The 19,350-nt window shown below is 35.3% G+C and overlaps 1 protein-coding gene across 5 annotated transcripts in view; it reads right to left on the reverse strand.

Moving 5' to 3' along the window:
* mtx1b (metaxin 1b) overlaps window positions 1-19,350 on the reverse strand; it is a 41,762-nt gene that overhangs the window by 8,680 nt on the left and 13,732 nt on the right. For 4 of the 5 annotated variants that reach the window (XM_087293872.1, XM_087293870.1, XM_087293871.1 and 1 more), the window contains 4 exon segments: window positions 12,292-12,361; window positions 10,059-10,138; window positions 5,357-5,449; window positions 172-354 (listed from right to left, as the gene is read on the reverse strand). In XM_087293872.1, coding sequence (XP_087149998.1) covers window positions 172-252 — 81 coding nt within the window. In that variant the 5' untranslated portion in view covers window positions 253-354; window positions 5,357-5,449; window positions 10,059-10,138; window positions 12,292-12,361. 5 annotated transcript variants of the gene reach the window in all.

Here is a 19,350-nt window from a genome sequence, read left to right on the forward strand (position 1 = left end):
CTACTATAATGTGTTACATATTAGCATATACGCAATAGTGTACGCCATAATGTTTTTTTCTCATGTTACATACATTTCCTTCATAAATATGTTTGGCATTTTAAATTTTGAAGGAGAGCACATTTCTCTAAAGTGAACTCTTCATTGTTTTCTCTTCCCCCCTCACCTCACCTCTTTCTCCAGCTGTTCTCCAGGCTCCAGCACTGGGTCTCCCCTCACCAGTCTCAGCTTCTCCAGCTGCTGGCTGTGCATGCGGTTGGGCAGCAGGAAGTTGAGAGGGAAGGGGATGTTTTCTGCATACCAACACCGTGTAACATCCACATAGTTTTTAGAGTCTATCCACAGCGTGTAGACCTACATGGAAAGAAAAAGATCAGAAAGTTTCTCAGAACTCCAGATGAGTTCCACTAAGACTGTTAAAGTCTCAGTTTTACAGTTTTAAGTGGAAAACAGGATCTGCAGCACATCAGTAAAACATGATAGATGTCCTCAGGGGAACAGTGAAAAGAATTTGAATGGTATCATCGTGAAGCACAAAAAATATACTAGACTTGTGGACAGTACAGGTCCAGTCTATTTTAAAGGGATAGTTCACCCAAAATTTTTAATTTAGTCAACATTTACCTTTACATGGTTTTAAAGAGTCTCTTTTCTCTGTAAGAAGATATAAAAACATGTAACCACTGACTTCCAAAGTATTTCCTTTTCCTACTAAGGAAGTCAATGGTTACAGATTTTCAGCATTCTTCAAAATATTTTCTTGTGTGTTTAATGCAGCAACCAGAGAATCTCAAGTTTTGAAAAAAGTAAATGATGGTGAATAAATGATGAGAGATTTTCATTTTTAGATGACCTATTTCTTTAAATTAAATAAAAAAAAATGAAGTACTGTGGTGTAATTTTAGACAAAATTAGGCTAAAATTAATTAATAAAGGTTCGGAGTTTATCAAGAGTTTGAAACAGCTCGCCAAAGGAAAACTTTAAGAAAAGTGTGTTGCTGTAGGCAAATGTCTCTGGACAACTGTTGATCCATAGTAATTATGTTATACACTAGCAAAGGTCTTGTCGTCTATCCCAGTTGTAAGTGCAACAAATAATAACGTGACTTCAAGTTGATCGTTTGGAAAAGTGGCAGAAAGTAAATTTTTCTGATGAATCATCTGTTGAGCTGCATCCAAATCTTCACAAATCCTGCAGAAGACCTATTGGACCCAAGATTCTCACAGAAATCAGTCATGTTTGGTGAAGGAAAAATCATGGTTTAGGGTTAGATTCGGTATGGGGCGTGCGAGAGATCTACAGAGTGGATGGCAACATCAACAGCCTGAGGTCACAAGACATTTGTGCTACTCATTACATTACAAACCACAGGAGAGGGCAAATTATTCAGCAGGATAGCGCTCCTTTTCATACTTCAGCCTCCACATCAAACCTCCTGAAAGCAAAAAAAGGTCAAGTGCTTCAGGATTGGCCAGCCTAGTCACCAGACATAAACATTATTGAGCATGTCTGGTGTAAGATTTATTTTGGTAAAATAAGCATAATCCTGAGGCCTTTGCCTTTCATGTAAGTCACTTCTGAAACCAAATAATCAACTAGAAGTCAAGTTATTATTTGTTGTTCCTAAAACTTGGATAGGCAACAGTAATGTGATCAGGTAGTGTAGGTTTGTGTGGAATCTTTTGAAGATTTGCCAATTTTTTTTTATTTTCATTTTAGTCATTCTTATCATTACAAGCCTGTGTTCCAAAACATAACACATCTGAATGCATGATAACATGATAGCATTTGTTATTGCTTGTGTCGTCTGCCACTTTTAATCATTTATGGTGTAAGAAAAAAGAACTACAGTGGTTTCCCTCACTGCAGCAACTTCTATTAATATTACTGATACTTGCATTTCAGAAGGCGATTAAATTCTTTAGAAAATAGAATGGAAAATGTGCTTTATTCACAAGTTACTATTTGCCTCTTTGGATAATTATACAATTATTTTTTTTAAACTGTAAAAACAACTCATGCCACTAGGCCGCTCAAGGCATGCGTACACACAAACCAGTGCATTAAGTCTGCATACAAATCATGATTCATCATAACATTCATATTTAAATAGGTTAAATTTAACAAAACAAAAAATAAATAAAATAAAAACTCATCAGAAATCACACTTATACAACAGACACATACTCTTAGATGTTTTATAATCAGTGTTAAGAAGTTGAATCGTAGCACTATTATAATTACATATATGTATAATTTGTTTATAGTGATGATAAATATTGGTAACCCTTATAGGTTCATTAGTTAATGCATTTACTAACATGAACTAATCATGAACAACACATATACAGCATTTATTAATCATAATTGAACATTTACTAATGCATTATTAACATCCAAGTCCATGCTTGTTAACATTAGTTAATGCACCATGAGTTAACATGAACTACCAATGAACTACTGTATTTTCATTAACTAACGTTAACTAGCATGAACTAATACGGTAGTAAATGTATTGTTCATTGTTTGTTCATGTTATTAAATGCATTAATTGACATTAACTAATGAACCTTATTGTAAAGTGTGACCTAAATATTATAATTATGAAAATTAACTACTAATATTTTTGAAATTTTCAGAACCTTCTTTATCATGTGGATATGCATCTTGATCTAATGGTGTTATTTTTCTATAATTGCTAGATTTCTAGTGTCCTAACTATAATTATTTTGTTCTCCAGCCAAATTGTTTAACCAGTTTAACTCAGCTGCTATTTTGTTTTTTTTGCCTGGATTTTGCCTACCCAAATTTAAAAGTTTCCCAAATCCACATGCAGAGGTGTAAATGCAAAAATTTGGTATCATTTTAAAGAAAACCCTTTGAATTTTCATAAAACACAATTTAAATTGTTTAAAATAACTGTATATGTTGTCTGTGTTATAATAAACACCTAAAAAAACACCTTTTTTTTATGAACTCAAATTTGAAAGTGTACCTTTTAGGTACTGTGTGGTCTAGCGTGCTGTAATTAATTTTGGTGGTTCCTGCACATGTCTGTAATCATAAGAAAAAAAGAAAAATGTCTCTACCATTATCTATGCAAAAGTTATTGTATTCCAACTGATGAGAGGTGCTATACAAGCCACAGGGACCTTTTCAGGATTGTTTTCATATTTCACTATTCTTTTGTTTAATCAAACATAATTTACTACGTTTGGACCACATCAGACACTTATGTATATTACTTATGCACATCACCTCAAAAACAGAGGAGAATGGCCAAGAAGCACACAGCATAAGATAAGAGATAACAGCTGTCTGTACTATTTGGGGCTGCTTATTGATCATGAATGTATTGTTTTCATTTCTGCGCCATGGAAACACTGCGATTCATTCGGCAACTGTTTGATATGTGAAAATAATTCAGTAAAAAGAATGCAAGAACCATATATGCTATAACTTGTACATGTGTCATATGAAAAATATGAAAACGAACCAATGTAAAACACCCAGCTCGGGTATCCAAAATACTGTGTATTTAAGTGTAAATAACTTTTGTACAGTAGAATAAAAACCAAATTAATGCATATGTGCATAAAATTTAGATTCTACACTTTCAAACGAAATCACTTACGGGGGTCTGGTGCAATGCTAGCCCTTTAAATCTTAAAGCAAAAGTCAATGATGTCACGGACCAGGTAATGGATCCACAGAGTTTAAGCGGTTAAAGTGATTTTTCTCAGATCCACGATTTAGTGAGCTAAGGCCTTAAGAATTATAATAAACTAATTATAATATAATATTATATTATTATATATTATAATAATAATAATATTAATATTATTACTATAATATTATTCATATCATATTAAAATGTATTTATTCCATCATATTTTGTGTCAAAAAAGTGACATGAATAATCTTTGCAATTATTACTGATTATGACAAAGCATGTTTTATATTTTCTAAAGCCGCTTGCTTTAAAGGGATAGAAAATGCCCCCAAAGTGTCAATTACGGTTCATTTACTCCCCCACAGGTCATCTAAGAGGTAGGTAGAATATTAAAGAAGATTTTGAGCTGAATCTGTGATCCTTGGTGATTCATATTATGGCAGTGAAGGTTTTTTAGGATAAAAAAAACACATACAAACAAGTTTAAATGATTAGCCATGGCTCCTGAAGACACACTGAGGTCTTCTGAAGCAAATTGATCAGTCCGTGTAAGAAACTGAACATTATTTACAATATTATTAGTTTTAATTCACAGCCAGGTCAAACAGTTCTCAGTGAGTGTGTGAATGTAGTCCGATCTCTTTTGATGATGAAAGCAAGAGGCACGCTTTGACGGGAGGTCAGGGGATGCAGTTTGCTGCATATCACCAGCTTTCCTGCTTTTATCTACCGAAGAAAAAAGGTCACCATATCTTAGATGATCTGTGGGTGAATAAATTAACAGGACTCTTTTTTTTTTTTTTTGGGTACTAACTACCACTTTAACAAATAAGGTGCAAGAAAAAAATGACTTCATAAAAATAAGATGTTTCCTTAACTGTTGTTTTCTCACAACCAAGATTTGCGTCATATTCTATTATTAGGATGAATTAAAGCATGCAGCATATATTAACTTTTTTTGTCTCTTTTTTTTCTTTAAATAATTGTATTTGTATTGCTAAAGGTGATCTATAAACCAAACTTCTTCTCTGAGTGTGACATGCCTTGCATACTAATGTAGCATTTTTACAGAAGTAGAAGGAGCTGATGGAAATGCAAAGACCTGAATGTCTGAAATTAACTTGCGCTCTGCAGCTAAACTTCCTGTGAGCAGAGATGGATCAAAACTGAACACTGAATATGTGCAGTTAAGAAGTCTTATGCTTTTAAAGTTGTGCAGAGAATTCTTAGAAAAAGAGGATGTATGTATGGGTGCGGCCAATGGAGGACTGGAGAATAATTGACAAGTGACAACTTCCACTAAAATCCACCTGTTAATATCAGCTGCGTATAAAAGCTGAAGTAAGGAAATGTAAATTAGTGTGCACCTCCTGAAAGTAATTCTTGCATTCCTATAGATAGGATACCAGAATTCAGTTCATCAAATTACTCATTTGTATCCAATATATAATTATTACAAATATAATTATTATAATTATTACAAAAATAAATTATTCCAATAAATATTTAAATATTCCAACACTGTTCTGGTTTGTCGATCCTTTTTATAAACAAATAACCAAAAAAAATGTAATGCAAAAGAAGTGAACATTGAGGTTTATCTTTATTGTGTTATATATGTTATATACGCTATATTATGTTTATATACAGTAGATGATTGTGTTTTATAGCTCATTTCTCACCAGTGCAGGTAGCAGTTTTTCTTCCAGTAGAGAGACAAAGGCAAGTGTATCTGCACCCTCCTTCGCTGATAAATCATAGTCTGCGTTGTACTTCTAAAATAGACAAAATGTATCAACCATCAAAAAAAAAATGTATCAGCCAAGAACACTTATCAGATTTGCACTGAATTATACTCTGAATTGATGGTAAAAGTGAAAAGCAGTGTCTAATAATCCCAGCAGCAGCTCCAGTATAACAGCAGTTGTTAATGTGACTGTTGGCAGTGAATGTAACGGGCCATAATGCGTTTAGACATGATAAGTTTGTCTACTGCAATGCCAAAAAACTCTCTCAAGGATTAAGTGGATACAATGAGGAAAGGGTTTTAGCAATAAAATGGGAAAGTTTCCAGAGTTCTTTCATGAGAGTGACTTGGACATGTTGTTCATGCTCTTAACTCACCACTAACAAGCTATAAAAGCTCATGCCATACCCACCCCGCCTTTACAAGACACAGCAGCTGTTATTGGGAAACCGTGATTCTGACAGCTAACATGACCAACAATGGCTAGAATTATTTAAATGATATGGGTCTTTTTTTAATTGTGAAAACTGGCAAAGCCTGTTAAGTACTTCTCTTTTAAATAACCTGCAAACATTTGTGGAGCAGAGGAAAATTTGACTTTCTGCTTTACTTAAAGTTTCATATTCAGGGATAATTTCTTTAAAGGGCCATGAAACCCCCTCGTTTCAGCAGGGTGTTTTCACTCCTCTACTTTGGAAAAAGTCAGAAAAGTGGGCGTGTCCAGCTCTGTTTAGGGGGGAGTGTCGGAGGAAGAAAAGAGGCTTGGTGTGGGAGTGTCTATTTGGGCACGCTGAATTTCAGAGTCAAAACACACAACCACAGCGGACAATGTGACTGTGTTTACATGGACATCTGTAGTCGAATTATTTGCCAAATTATTAAATGGTGGACTTTAACTGCAGTTTGACTCTTTCATTCAGGGAATTCATTCATGTCCCTCCTGACAAACGTGATATTTGATTCGAGGAACTGCTCTAAGCGTGTATTTTTCATGCAATGTTTGATACCGCACGGCGAATGAGAGAAAAAAAAAAACTCAGCATTTCCCGGAAATTTAGATGCACACGGCAGGTAGTGTCAGAAAGTCGCGTGTGTTATTCCGGTCACAAAATCCAACATGAGGTTATAGTTTAATTGTAACTGTTAGTGCTAACTTGTTTACACTCGGTGCAATAGTTTGTTTGATACAAATAAAATACGAACTGAATAAACAAAGAGCACTGGTCGCTCACTTACCAAATCTGTAGAGACAGGACAATCACCAGCAACTAGAGCCGCGTCTTTATTTAGAGGAGACTACAAGCGAATCCGGATCTCAGCGTTTGCAGATAAAAACAGCTCTCAGGTAAACAATAATCCTCTTTAGACACATAAGTTATTGTTGTCGTGCGTCGCGTACACTGTTAATTCACACGTGACGCCAGCTGCGCTCTCACAGAGAGAAAATGAAAACAAAACTTAACGGCAGCAAACTATAAAAGCAACACTTCACGCTTGTTTTGCCAACACAACGTGGCGTCTCTGCCGTCTACACTCTGACAGTAATGAATATTAATGAAGTTGCACAATAGAGCGCGCTGATTGGTTTGAACCAAGCTTTACTCATGCATTAATGCATCACACTGTAAGACGTAATAAGACACACTCTGGCACAGACGCCCAGTCTGCACGCTGGAATACAACGCTATTATGTCATGGCCGTGACGCAGCTTCAAAAAATCGTTTCAAACCGGAAGTACGAATTTGCTTGAAATAACGCAAAAACAACCAATTTACACTTTTTAGTGAAATATAGGTGTCCTTATAGTGTTTTTAGCAGTGTGGGACACATATATGACTGTTAACAGCTCAAAAAATGTGTTTTGGTGTTTCGTGACCCTTTAAAAAGTGGATTTTTAAATAGTAATAATTTTACTAAGATTTGTGTGTGAATTGTGATGAAATATTAGTATTGGCCATGGTCATAATCAATTACAACTGTTTATATTTATTTATTGATCAAGCAGAACTAAAATTAATAATTGCATCTATAAAGACACAAGATCTATACTGTATTATAAATGACAGATATAGCTACATTTATAATAGTGCTAATAATGATTATTTAATGATACATTTTAATGCACGTTCAAAATACACTATGCACTTTTGACTTATTTGACATCATTATAGTATTAATTAGTCGATCAGGTCATAAATAATTATAAACAGGAGTTTTAATTCTTTATGAGCATGGGCTTTATAGAAAGTGTTACTGAAATATTTCCTATTTTTGTTTTTGCTTTAGTACTTTGAAAAAAAGTCTATTTAAGGGTGCTGTGAAGAGCTTTGAAATGAGTATTTTTATTTGACGTTTGACAATGTCAAATGAAAAATTAAGGAACAGTAGCTCCTCCCCTTTTAAAAAACAGCCAATAACTTCGTTGTGATAAAAATTTTGTTTTATCACAGCTCTGCCAGTGAGAGTGGTTGAGGTCAAGCGGATGAAATGAAAAAGCAAATGAGAGGAATCTTGAAGAGACGTGACATGTCAGACACTAGAGAGCCTTCAATTGGTCAAGATTTAATGAGAAACTGAAGTATGAGGTGACATAAATAAAAAATGTTAATAGATTTAGGCATAAGTGACAAACTGCAAGCTTTGGATGTTTATATCAGTTTTATGTTTTCTAAGCGCACTTTTTTTTTTACTGTTTTTGAGCACACTAGCAAATAGATATCCATAAAACTAACAGACAGAAACTAACATCTAAAATGATTTATTTTAATATCTTGAGACTTTTAAAGACTTTATTTATTTGGTAGAAATTAAAATTATAAACTATATTTTCAACGTTTAATAAATGTATTTGCTTTTAATGTATTTTCAAAATGTAATTTATTGATGTGTAGCAATTATAGCAATTCTCAGAATCAGTACCCATTCTTAGATTTTTTAAAAAGATCTTTAGAGGCCCTTCTAATATTTAAACATGTCTTACTATCAGTGAGGGAAATAACGGTGCTATAAATAAACACCATTACTAACGATGATCTTTTTTCAGTTAGGAGTAATCAAATGAACTACTGTTTCCCCCGTTATAACGCCGTTGCCGTTACTGAAAATACTATACTATAAACACAACTATATTATGATTGAGAACACTGAAGTTTTTTTATGCAAGCAATATCTCTTTCAGCCATAGGACCTCTCTTTCTATGGGGTGGGTGTGTGTGTGTGTGTTCGGGGCTGGGGCAGGACACATATCCAACTAGTGATGATGACTGGTGTGTCTGTGACTGTGGTGCAACTGGGAATGTGATGATATCAAATGGAGTCCATTTCCATTGTTTGCCAATAAGAGGCAGAGTAGTGCATGTGTTCACCTGTTCACAAACACACCGATCATCATCTCACATTGTCCCACAACAACATTAAAATAGTGCAGTTTAGTGTAAAATTTTTTTATTTATTATATAGTCATTTGACAAATAAAATTTTCTTAAAGTAACGCAATAGTTATTTTCCCTGGTTGTTAGTTACATTTAAAATAATGTAACTCAGTTACTATTTATGAGAAGTACAGTGCTCAGTATATACAAGTACACGCCTCACAAATCTATCTTTTAAATTCATATTTTTAATAGGAAGCTATACAATATTATATTTGTGCACATATATTAGATTAGTCAGTACTGAAGCCAAATCTGGAGCTTATCTAACAAAATAACTTGCGATAATGGTCCAAAAACTAGTTAAATGCAATAAATTTGCATTACATGCAAATTTTAAAAAGAAGAAAAATCAAGAGGCAAATAAATGTAAAGATTTAGCTGAAATTTTGTAAATTTTAATTTTTTTTTGCAATATTTGGCTTGAATTTGATTGTATTATCTTTCAATTTCTAAATATTTTTGGTGACTAAAATATTATTTTAATAAATAAATCTGTTTAATAAATCTGTTTCGTTTAAATACACCAGAATGCATTGCCTATATTCACAGAGAAATGGATAAAAATATACATTTTCAAAATGGGGTGTACTGAATTATGCTGAACACTGTAACTAGTAATAATAGCTAATTACTCTTTTAAAGGAACGTGCCCAACACTGCTCACTATTACCAATGTTCAAGTATTGCTTCATTTTTTTATTTTAAATGTCTTTCTGCCATGGTGATACATTTGACTATCCTTGCTATATAAAATATTATACCTTTCACTAACCAATTAAATAATGGTAGAGTCCATTACGTTATACTTTTCATTTAATAACTATTCACTATTTATAATAAAATGTACAGGCTCATCTTCAATTGTATGTTTGCTTTGAATTTAGCATCTTGGTTTCCAATTCATTAACAATTTCCTTTAAAAAGAGGTTCAGAACATCTGTCTTTACAGCCTCAACAACCTCTCAAAACCTGCTTAGTCTCTGCTTATGAACTGGTTCAAGGAAAATCCTTCACCTGTTTTCAGAGGATGTAGGTCTTGATTTAGATGCCGAGGAGTTTAGTGACTAATCCTCACCTGTTGAGAGAGTGTGTTTATGTGCATGTGTGTGCGCGTGTGTGTGTGTTTGTGTAAGAGAGAGCGTGTGAACTCATTTTGCCCTCGAAGGTCATTATCCTCTGAGAGTTAAGAGGGGGTCATTCACCTGTTTCCGGAGATGAATGATGATTTTACTGGGTTGGGAGATGCTTCCTTCCTCCCTCGTCTTCAGAGCAGGTAGAGAACCTGTTGGGAGAGAGTGAGAAAATAGAAATCTCTCATTAAACTATACACTACTAAATGCTCTTCAGACAGGGTAACAGAATTCAATGGATGCTTGAACCGCTGAATAAGTGACCTGTTGAACTCTGTCCTGAACTGAAAAAGGGTGTAGCATGTGCTCTAAAGTCTCCTCCGACAGCAAATACACAAGCTGTCATTCAGCATTTGGCACTTGAACATACTCACACATCAGCTGACAACTGAAGTCTGAAAGTTCCAACACACAATCAAAGAATGAACCGGTGTAATGTCATTTAGAACAAAATTAGTAGTTAGAAACAGCCTGTATACACCTTCATGCAATTGGGTAGATTGATGATTAAACAATATATTGTATATTAATAAATAATGCTGGTGTGGCTCATTTTTTGACACGTACAAATTCTCTGGTTCAGTTTTTTTAGTTATGTCCTTTGAGGTCAGACCTATTATCTATAATTGTCTCTTTAAGAATTTATAATAGAGAATATTTTATATAAATCAGTGGGTTATACACTGGAAGGTTGTTTAATAGGAGTAAGTTGTAATTGATGTACACTTATGTTATCGTTTTTACATCTTCTTGCTGAAACTACCAGAATTCTCTAAATACTAGATTTATCATAGCGGTCATTCAGATCGTTCTTATGTAACACATCATATTGTGACTTCATATTTACATTAAAAGCTTCTATTTAGATATTAAAGGTGCAGTATGCAAGTTTGAAACCCAGTGGCTGAACTAGGTATTGCATTTCTGGATAAAAACAAACTCAAGCGCAGGTTGCCAGAATGAGGACAGGAACGAGTGATTTAAACAGTTCTAAATAAAAGCAACGGCACCTGTTAAAAAGAATATTTGCCATATTAAAAGGAGATTGTCCTATTACAATGATCACCTCAGGTAAACCTCTGCTGCTTTATTCAGTGTTAAATGCAAACAATGTGAGTTTGAATGTCATTTTACATTTATTGCCATACTAATGTAAGCAGCAGCAGATAGTTCACGTCAGATCTTGAAAATAAAATAAACCATCTGAAATTGAACTTTAGAACTAAACACATATCAGTGATTCAGCATGTACATTTAATAATGTTAAAGAGGGTTAATATGTATTAAATAGATTATAAACCTTACCATTTTATTAGTCAGTGCATATTCTATGCTTCTGAATGGCTGTATTTAAATTTCTGTCGTGTTTTGTCTGGTGCAAACAGCCAAATTGCTTATCACAGCGTATCTAGTTAATAATAATAATCTGCGTCTCATTTCGGAGTCTGCTACTGCAACCGGAGGTCGCATTTGGTCAAGGACGCATGCTTTCAGAGCTTTTCTGGGTATATGCAGGAATCCTAAATGTAATTTCAATACCATTTTAAGACTTTTTAAAGACCTTCTCGAATATTTTAAGACCTCGTCGCCACTTAAAGTTCTAATCAGCATCGACCTTTAACTTAATAAACAGTTATTAATAGACATATGAAGTTAAATAAATCAGTGAAACACAATCTTGCAACAGAACCCAGATAAGCTTGAAAGAAACAAAGCTTGAAAGAATAAATTATTTAGTTGTTTTCAGCGACAGTCTTCAGCCACTGTTTAAACTCGTCTTTCTCCAACCAGGAGTACGGAAACATACATTTTCCCGTATTGCCGTCTGTTTCGCTCCATGGTTTTTTGGAGAGAGTCACACATCACCTTCCCACATTTGTGGCAAATTACGTGACATTACCCATCGGGGCCAGACACACTCTGGCTCAAACCAAATCGCATGGATCGAGCATGCCGTTGTTAATATTAGGAAGATAATAAATATATTTATACTTTTTTTTTGGAGTCAAACACTTTGGACAACGCTTGAACAAAATTTAAGACCTCATAAAAACCTTTTAAAGGACCTTACTTTTCTCATAATTGATTTATCAACTTTTAAAACTTTTGAAATATGCGTTTTTCCACCAAGGCAACCCGGGGTGCTGAAATATACTTGGCCAAAGTGGCATTGGGCAGGTTAAAATGACCAAAACAAAGACAGCGTTCCAGCACGGTAAACACATTTTCAAAGCAGAATGACTTTCAGCATTGTTTTTTAGATAAACAAGTATGTTCACTTAGCATGTTTCTTAAGTGTGCTCACCTGTAGGGCTTCTCCATGGGTTGGTGATTTTGTGAACTTTGATAGGAGCACCAGCAAATTTGGCATAGGCCTTACAGAGAAAAAAAAAAAGAGAAAGAAAACATGGAATTAACTCTGTTACTCTGCCATGCCAAGCCACAAATAAAAAAAAATATCTTAAGCAACAGAGTGCAACAGTTCTGGTAGTAAACTCCCAATCATTCCTCCACAGAGAAATGGGTTTTTATGTAAACATGAGTTGTTCTTACAACGTACTGAAACCAACCGTAAATTATTAAAACCCTGGGGTCATAAAATTATATTGTAAATCCTGTGTGCTGAAATGGGCCTTGGTATTTTCAAAGCTCTTTTGTGTGTGCGTGTGTGTGTGTGTGTGTCCCAAATTGTATCCATTAATTTTGCTAAATGTGATTTGCAACTTGAGAAAAGTCAAGAGACATAATTCATGCAAACAATAAAATACTCAATAAATAAACAGAACTGTGTGTATACTAAATAGAGCCAGTCGCTGATGTTGCAACAGCTATAAGGTGTCTACCCAAGACACCGCAAATTGGAAATCCTTTACTCTTAGTGTCAAAACAAGAGCAAGCAGTGTTGGTCCATGACTCCTGAGGGCAAATTTCTGTGAGGAGGCCCAGTAAATAAAACCCCTACAATGACCCCTACCACTTAATCTGTTCTTGCAGAGCAGTTTCAATGTCAACAAACATCAGTGAGGGGAAACCATCAACAAAAGGGGAAAAATATTACAGTAATAACTACTAAAATAATAACCTACTACACAGAAATTAAATAGAGCAATTATTAAACTTATAAGACAGATGTGTCACTTCTCTGCTTAATATCTGCTAATACTGATTCTTCAACAGCCATTTAACTGACTATAAGAAACTTTGCAAGTACATGTCAACTTCAACTAAACCTAACCAAACAGTATACTTATAATCTAATGAAAATTAGTTGGCATGTAGATGCAATATAAATTAAATTCAACAAACAGACCATCAAAATAAAATGTGATTGTCACTTGTGCTGTATTTAGAAAAAACATTATTTATTAAAGGTTACTTATAGTCTATTGTCAGAGTGAAATCAAGTAATAAGTTGTCCATTGTACTTATATACAGTAATAAAATAACTATAAAACTTCATGCAAGAAAAAAAAGCACTTTAGACTTGGACTGCAAAATAAATTTTTTCAGTATCAATATCACAATGTGATATCTATCTATGCAGATGTGCACAAAAAAAATTTTTTTAAAAATTAAAAACTTGAAAAACTACACATTGCAACGTCAGTTTTTTCCAATATCATGCAGCCCTACTTTTGACATTGTATGTGCAAATCACTGTTATTAAAGCATAAGTGAGTTATTACAATCATTATTACTTTTATTTATTAATATTACCCATTTATAATTTTGTCATTATCACCTGCGATCTAACCTTTACAGATCGCTGGAGAACATTTACATTTACATGGACTACAATCCTACCTCCATATGGACTAAAAGTGCTGTCAGGCACCACACACACACCCGTTTCTATAAGTCTCCTTTGATTAGACTCAATCAGCGGATGCTGCTCATGGACTGATTACACTACAGTTAAAGTCAGAATTATTAGCCCCACTGTTTATTTTTTTCCTCAATTTCTGTTAAACGGAGAGAAGATTTTTTTTCAACACATTTCTGAGCATAAAAGTTTTAATAACTCATTCCAAATAACTGATTTATTTCATCTTTGTCATGACAGTAAATAATATTTGACTAGATATTTTTTAAGACACTTCTGTACAGCTTGAAGTGACATTTAAAGGCTTAACTAGGTTAATTAGGTTAACTAGGCATGTTATGGTAATTAGACAAGTTATTGTTTAATGATGGTTTGTTCTGTAGACTATCGAAAATGTATATATAGCTTAAAGGGGCTAATAATTTTGTCCTTCAAATGGTTAAAAACTGCTTTTATTTGAGCCTAAATAAAACAAATAATACTCTTCAGAAGAAAAAATACTATCAGATATGCTGTGAAAATTTCCTTGCTCTGCTAAACATCATTTAGGAAATATTTAAGAGAAAAAAAAATTAAGGGGGGACTAATTATTCTGACTTCAACTGTATATACGGCTCACTTGAGACTCTCATGGCTGAGTTTTGTTTACCTGTCTTTGTGAACATCACAATGCGATACCTCGCCACCTGTACTGACCGTTTGCCTGTTTATGGACCATGACTTTGGATTAGCCTGCATACATCTGTTTGCTTCTGATTGTGACTGTTGCTTGCCTGATTATTCTCAATATACCTAACCTGCGTTTGGATCCGCACTCCCTTGTCAGCATACCCATCACATTACATTACATCAGCTTAAAATCATTGAGAAAATGGAAAATGATTATATAAAATACCCCATGTGCGAATTACATGAAATGAATACAAAGCATTATGCCGCTGACATAAAAACTATTTGTTTACTGACCAGTCACCATCCAATACTTGTGCTTTTTTGGGAAATAAAACCTTTTAAAAATAATATTAAGCAATATTTTACAACAACAAAAAAAAAAATTATCATATCAGTCACTACATTTTCACAGTAGTAGAAATACCATAAAGTTGAGTAATGTTGTGGTTGGATCATCCAAGCATTGCTACATTGCTAATCGAGACATTTCTGTGGGTATTATCGAGTCAGTAATTGCTCCATCCAAAAATGTGCTGACTTGAGTTAGTGTCTAGAAGGGTCTTATGTTTGCCAGTGGGGGGAGATCAAAATCTGGATTCACTCCAAATTATGTTAGCAAGAAAAATGTTGCACCCAGCTGCATGAAATTGAACGGGCAGAGTTAAATCACTGTGCTCACGCTCAGTGGAAATTATGAGCCAAAACAAAGGTGGAGGAGGAAAATCAGATGAGACCTGAGATCAGTCTCTTTCTGAAGCATTTTTTTTCCAGCCAGTCACGAATGTACCATTAAAGAAGATCAAACGGCGGCGCTGCTGCTCTGTAAATTCCAGTGTGGTTTGTGGGTCTTGATTGCTGTGCTGAGAAGGCATTTAGCAGAAAAGGAATTCATAGTGTTATCTTTTCTTTGTTTATGGAAGAGTAATAGCATGTCTGTCATGGAAATGTATTATGAATTCCCAAAAAATACTATATGCATTGGGACAAAAAAAATAAAGTAATAGAAAATAGGTGGCTCTCTTAAATGGCTGCATGCACTGCTGGTAACCTGAGAAGGGTATTTGAGAAAAAAAATCTGGCTGCAGTTAAAATAATGCTCATGTTTTTCAGGCGTGTGCGCAAACCAGCTGCCCCATGTGCTACTGGTCTTAAAAGTGCAGATGATGTTAGAAAACATGAATAAAGGTTTTATGTTGCGGTCTGAACCAATGGTGCTCTGAATAACAAGCCACAAAGGGACACTTTGAGTAAAGGCATCTAATTTTGCATGAATAGAACTGTTTGTCAGCCATAAAAAAAAATGTCAAAATGCATGACTGAGTGTCTTGCCAGTTATTTATAAAAAATTGCAACAATACATCATGATGGATGGAAAAGCAGGTGTATAGATAAACAATGGAAAGACAGACAGATGAACTGATGGACAAAAGATGAAGGATGCATGGACAAACAATCGATGAAGAGATGCTTGGATGAATATTGGGTGGAATGAAAAGACAGATGGATAAATAGACAAATCAATAGATGATAGACAAACAGTGGTTGCATGAGCAATCAATGGTTAGATAGGCAGATGAAAAATAAATAGGTGAAGTATTGTGTGACAACCTATCAATGGATCATGGATAAATGAATGAGGTTGGACAAAGAATGGATGGACGAATGAATAAGGTGGGACAAAGGATGGATGGATGAATGTATATGGTGAGACAAAGCATGGATGGATGAATGAATATGGTTGGACAAAGGATGGATGGATGGATGGATGGAAATGGTCGGACAAAGGATGGATGGATGGATATGGTTGGACATTGGATGGATGGATGGATGGATGAATGAATATGGTTGGACAAAGAATGAATGGAAGGATGAATGAATGAAGTATGGATGGATAAATGGATGGATATGGTCGGACAAAGGATAAATGGATGGGGTATGCTTGAGCGAAGGATGGATGAATGAATATGGTTGGACAAAGGTTGGATGGATGGATGAATGAATATGATTGGGTAAAGGATAAATGGATGGATGAATATGGTTGGACAAAGAATTGATGGATGGATAAATGAATATGGTTGGGTAAAGGATACATGGATAGATGAATATGGTTGGACAAAGAATTGATGGATGGATGAATGAATGTGGTGGGACAGGATGGATGGATAGATGAATATGGTTGGACAAATAATATATGGATGGAAAAATAAATATGACAGGACAGGACAGGATGGATGGATGGATAGATGGATGGATGGATGAATATTGTTGGACAATGGGTGGATGAATATGGTTGGACAATGGATGGATGAATATGGTTAGACAATGGATGAATGAATATGGTTAGACATTGGATCGATGGATGAATAGGGTTTGATAATGGATGTATGCATGGATGAATGAATAAGGTTGGACAAAGAATGGATGAATGAAAATGGTTGGAAGGAAGGATGGATGGTCGGATGGATAGATGAAGTATAAATTAAGCACAGTTGGATGATGTATTGTTGAACGAAAGATGGATGGATGGACAAATTCTGGTTGGACGAAGGATGGATGAATGGACCGACGAAGAATGGATATACGAAGGAAGAATAGGTAAACAAAAGTAGGAAAATGATGGATGGACGAATAGATGGATGGAAAAGCAATGGATGGATTAAAGATGAATGGGTGGATGGAATGAAAGACAGGTTAACAAACAGATGGGCATTGAACAATCAATTGATGCATGTAAACTTTGATAAATAATGAATAGATGAAGGTATTGGACAAAAATAAATGGATGGGTGGATGAATGAAAAATAAAAATAGATTATATGTGAATAAATTGGTGAACAACAGACTGATAGACCAACAAATGAACAACAACTGAAAAAAGACATGGATGGATGGGTGGACTGGGAAAGGACTATGATGAAATGATGATTGGATGGATTGAAACAATAGACTGCTGATTGGAAAGACAGATGGAGAAATGGTTAGAGGAATAGACAATAGATACAGACAAATATCTTTATCTGTATGGACGAAAATCTTGGATGGATGGAAGGTGAACAACAATACAACTAAATGAACTAATGGCAGAAATCAAGACAGAACCACAGCTATGTATTTTTAATTATATTTTAGTAGGGAATGAGGTTACATGAAACAGTGATAATAAAACTAACTGTTAATGAAAAAGTTTGGACTTCTCTGGCCTAAAAAAGCACAGTCCAAGCATAAACACACACCTCACATCTGACTAGAAAAGAAATGTACATTAACTAAATAAAGCGATTTTCAATGTGATGATATGACCACATTACTCAGTAAATATAGCTCTCATCCCCAGCATCTGCTTATACAGCTTTACTCAACATAAGTGGTAAGTGGAGCCTCCAGCCTCAATGATGACGCTTCTGTAGACACAGAAACCATAAACCACCCGTTCTACATGAAAATGTTTAGGCTAGACAAGAGAGGAAAACTGTCACCACACCAAAAACCTGCTGCCTCCAGCGTTTTTACCACCAAACCCAAATAAAAAAAGAAGAATCTAGTTAAGCAATCACAAAGAAAGGGTGAACGTATGACAATTTATGCTTAAAATAAGTCTGAATTGAGTGATTATCCTGGTCCTAAGGTTTTGTTTTCCTTCCTGTCATTGTGGAGACACACGAGAAGCTTTCGATTACTGTTTGTTTTAGTGTTTGGGGAGTTTAGATCTCCAAGCTGAGAGACCCTTCACTCCCACTAACCGCTGGATGTTTAGACAGCTGTGCCGGACAGCTAGATAATCCTGTCCTTCTCTGCCGTCATCCACACTGAGTTTACATAAACAAAGACAACTGATAACTGACACACATGGACACCAAGCACTCTTATTGGTGTCTTCATTGGTTCTTGAATAAAAGGGAGTTTTATAGGAGATATGAAATTCAGCATCTTTGTTTTCACAGTCTTTCTCTTTATGGTTATAAAGGTATAATATTAATGAATTGTCATAGGGCGAGGCAGTGGCGCAGTAGGTAGTGCTGTCGCCTCACAGCAAGAAGGTCGCTGGGTCGCTGGTTCAAACCTCGGCTCAGGTGGCGTTTCTGTGTGGAGTTTGCATGTTCTCCCTGCCTTCGCGTGGGTTTCCTCCGGGTGCTCCAGTTTCCCCCACAGTCCAAAGACATGCAGTACAGGTGAATTGGGTAGACTAAATTGTCCGTAGTGTATGTGTAGGAGCCATTTTTTGTGTTGTAGTGATTTATGTTGTCCACTAGGTGTCACTAACTGAAAACTATAACTGAGGTGCCTGTGTAAGCGAGGAAGAGCGTCAGGTATGGGAAAGCACACGGTTTTTGACCGTGCTACAGAGTAACGTGTTTGCTAGCCAGAAAACAGCAGTGTTTAGATATGTGCTGTGTATACATGGAGTGAATGTTATATTGACATGATAAAGAAGAAAGGAGAAGCAAAGATAGAGGCTTTGTTTAATTCACCTGCACAAATAAAGACATTCTGCTTAAAAACAACTTTAGCATGCATGGACTCTGATTGCACGCGTGAAATACGTGCTCACCCCCATTTCTGGCGATAACAGCAATGGAAGGCTGTTACATTAAGTCAAAAACCCCTGCTTCCAGTGATCTGTGAGTATAAATTCACGTCAGTGACAGCACTTGAACACATTTATACTTGGGACCGATAGCCATGTGGATCTCGTTTGCTGTTCCTGTTTGAGTTGCTGTGGATCTCGCTTGCTGATCCTGTTGGAGTGGCGTTGGACTTCATTGCTGTTCCTGTTGGAGTTGCTGTGGATCTCGTTTGCTGTTCCTGATAGAGTTGCATTGGACTTCGTTTGCTGTTCCTGTTCTAGTTGCGTTGGACTTCGTTTGTTCC

This window comes from Danio rerio, chromosome 19 (genome assembly GCF_052040795.2).
Source record: "Danio rerio strain M-AB ecotype USA chromosome 19, GRCz13ab, whole genome shotgun sequence".
Classification (NCBI taxonomy): Eukaryota; Metazoa; Chordata; class Actinopteri; order Cypriniformes; family Danionidae; genus Danio; species Danio rerio.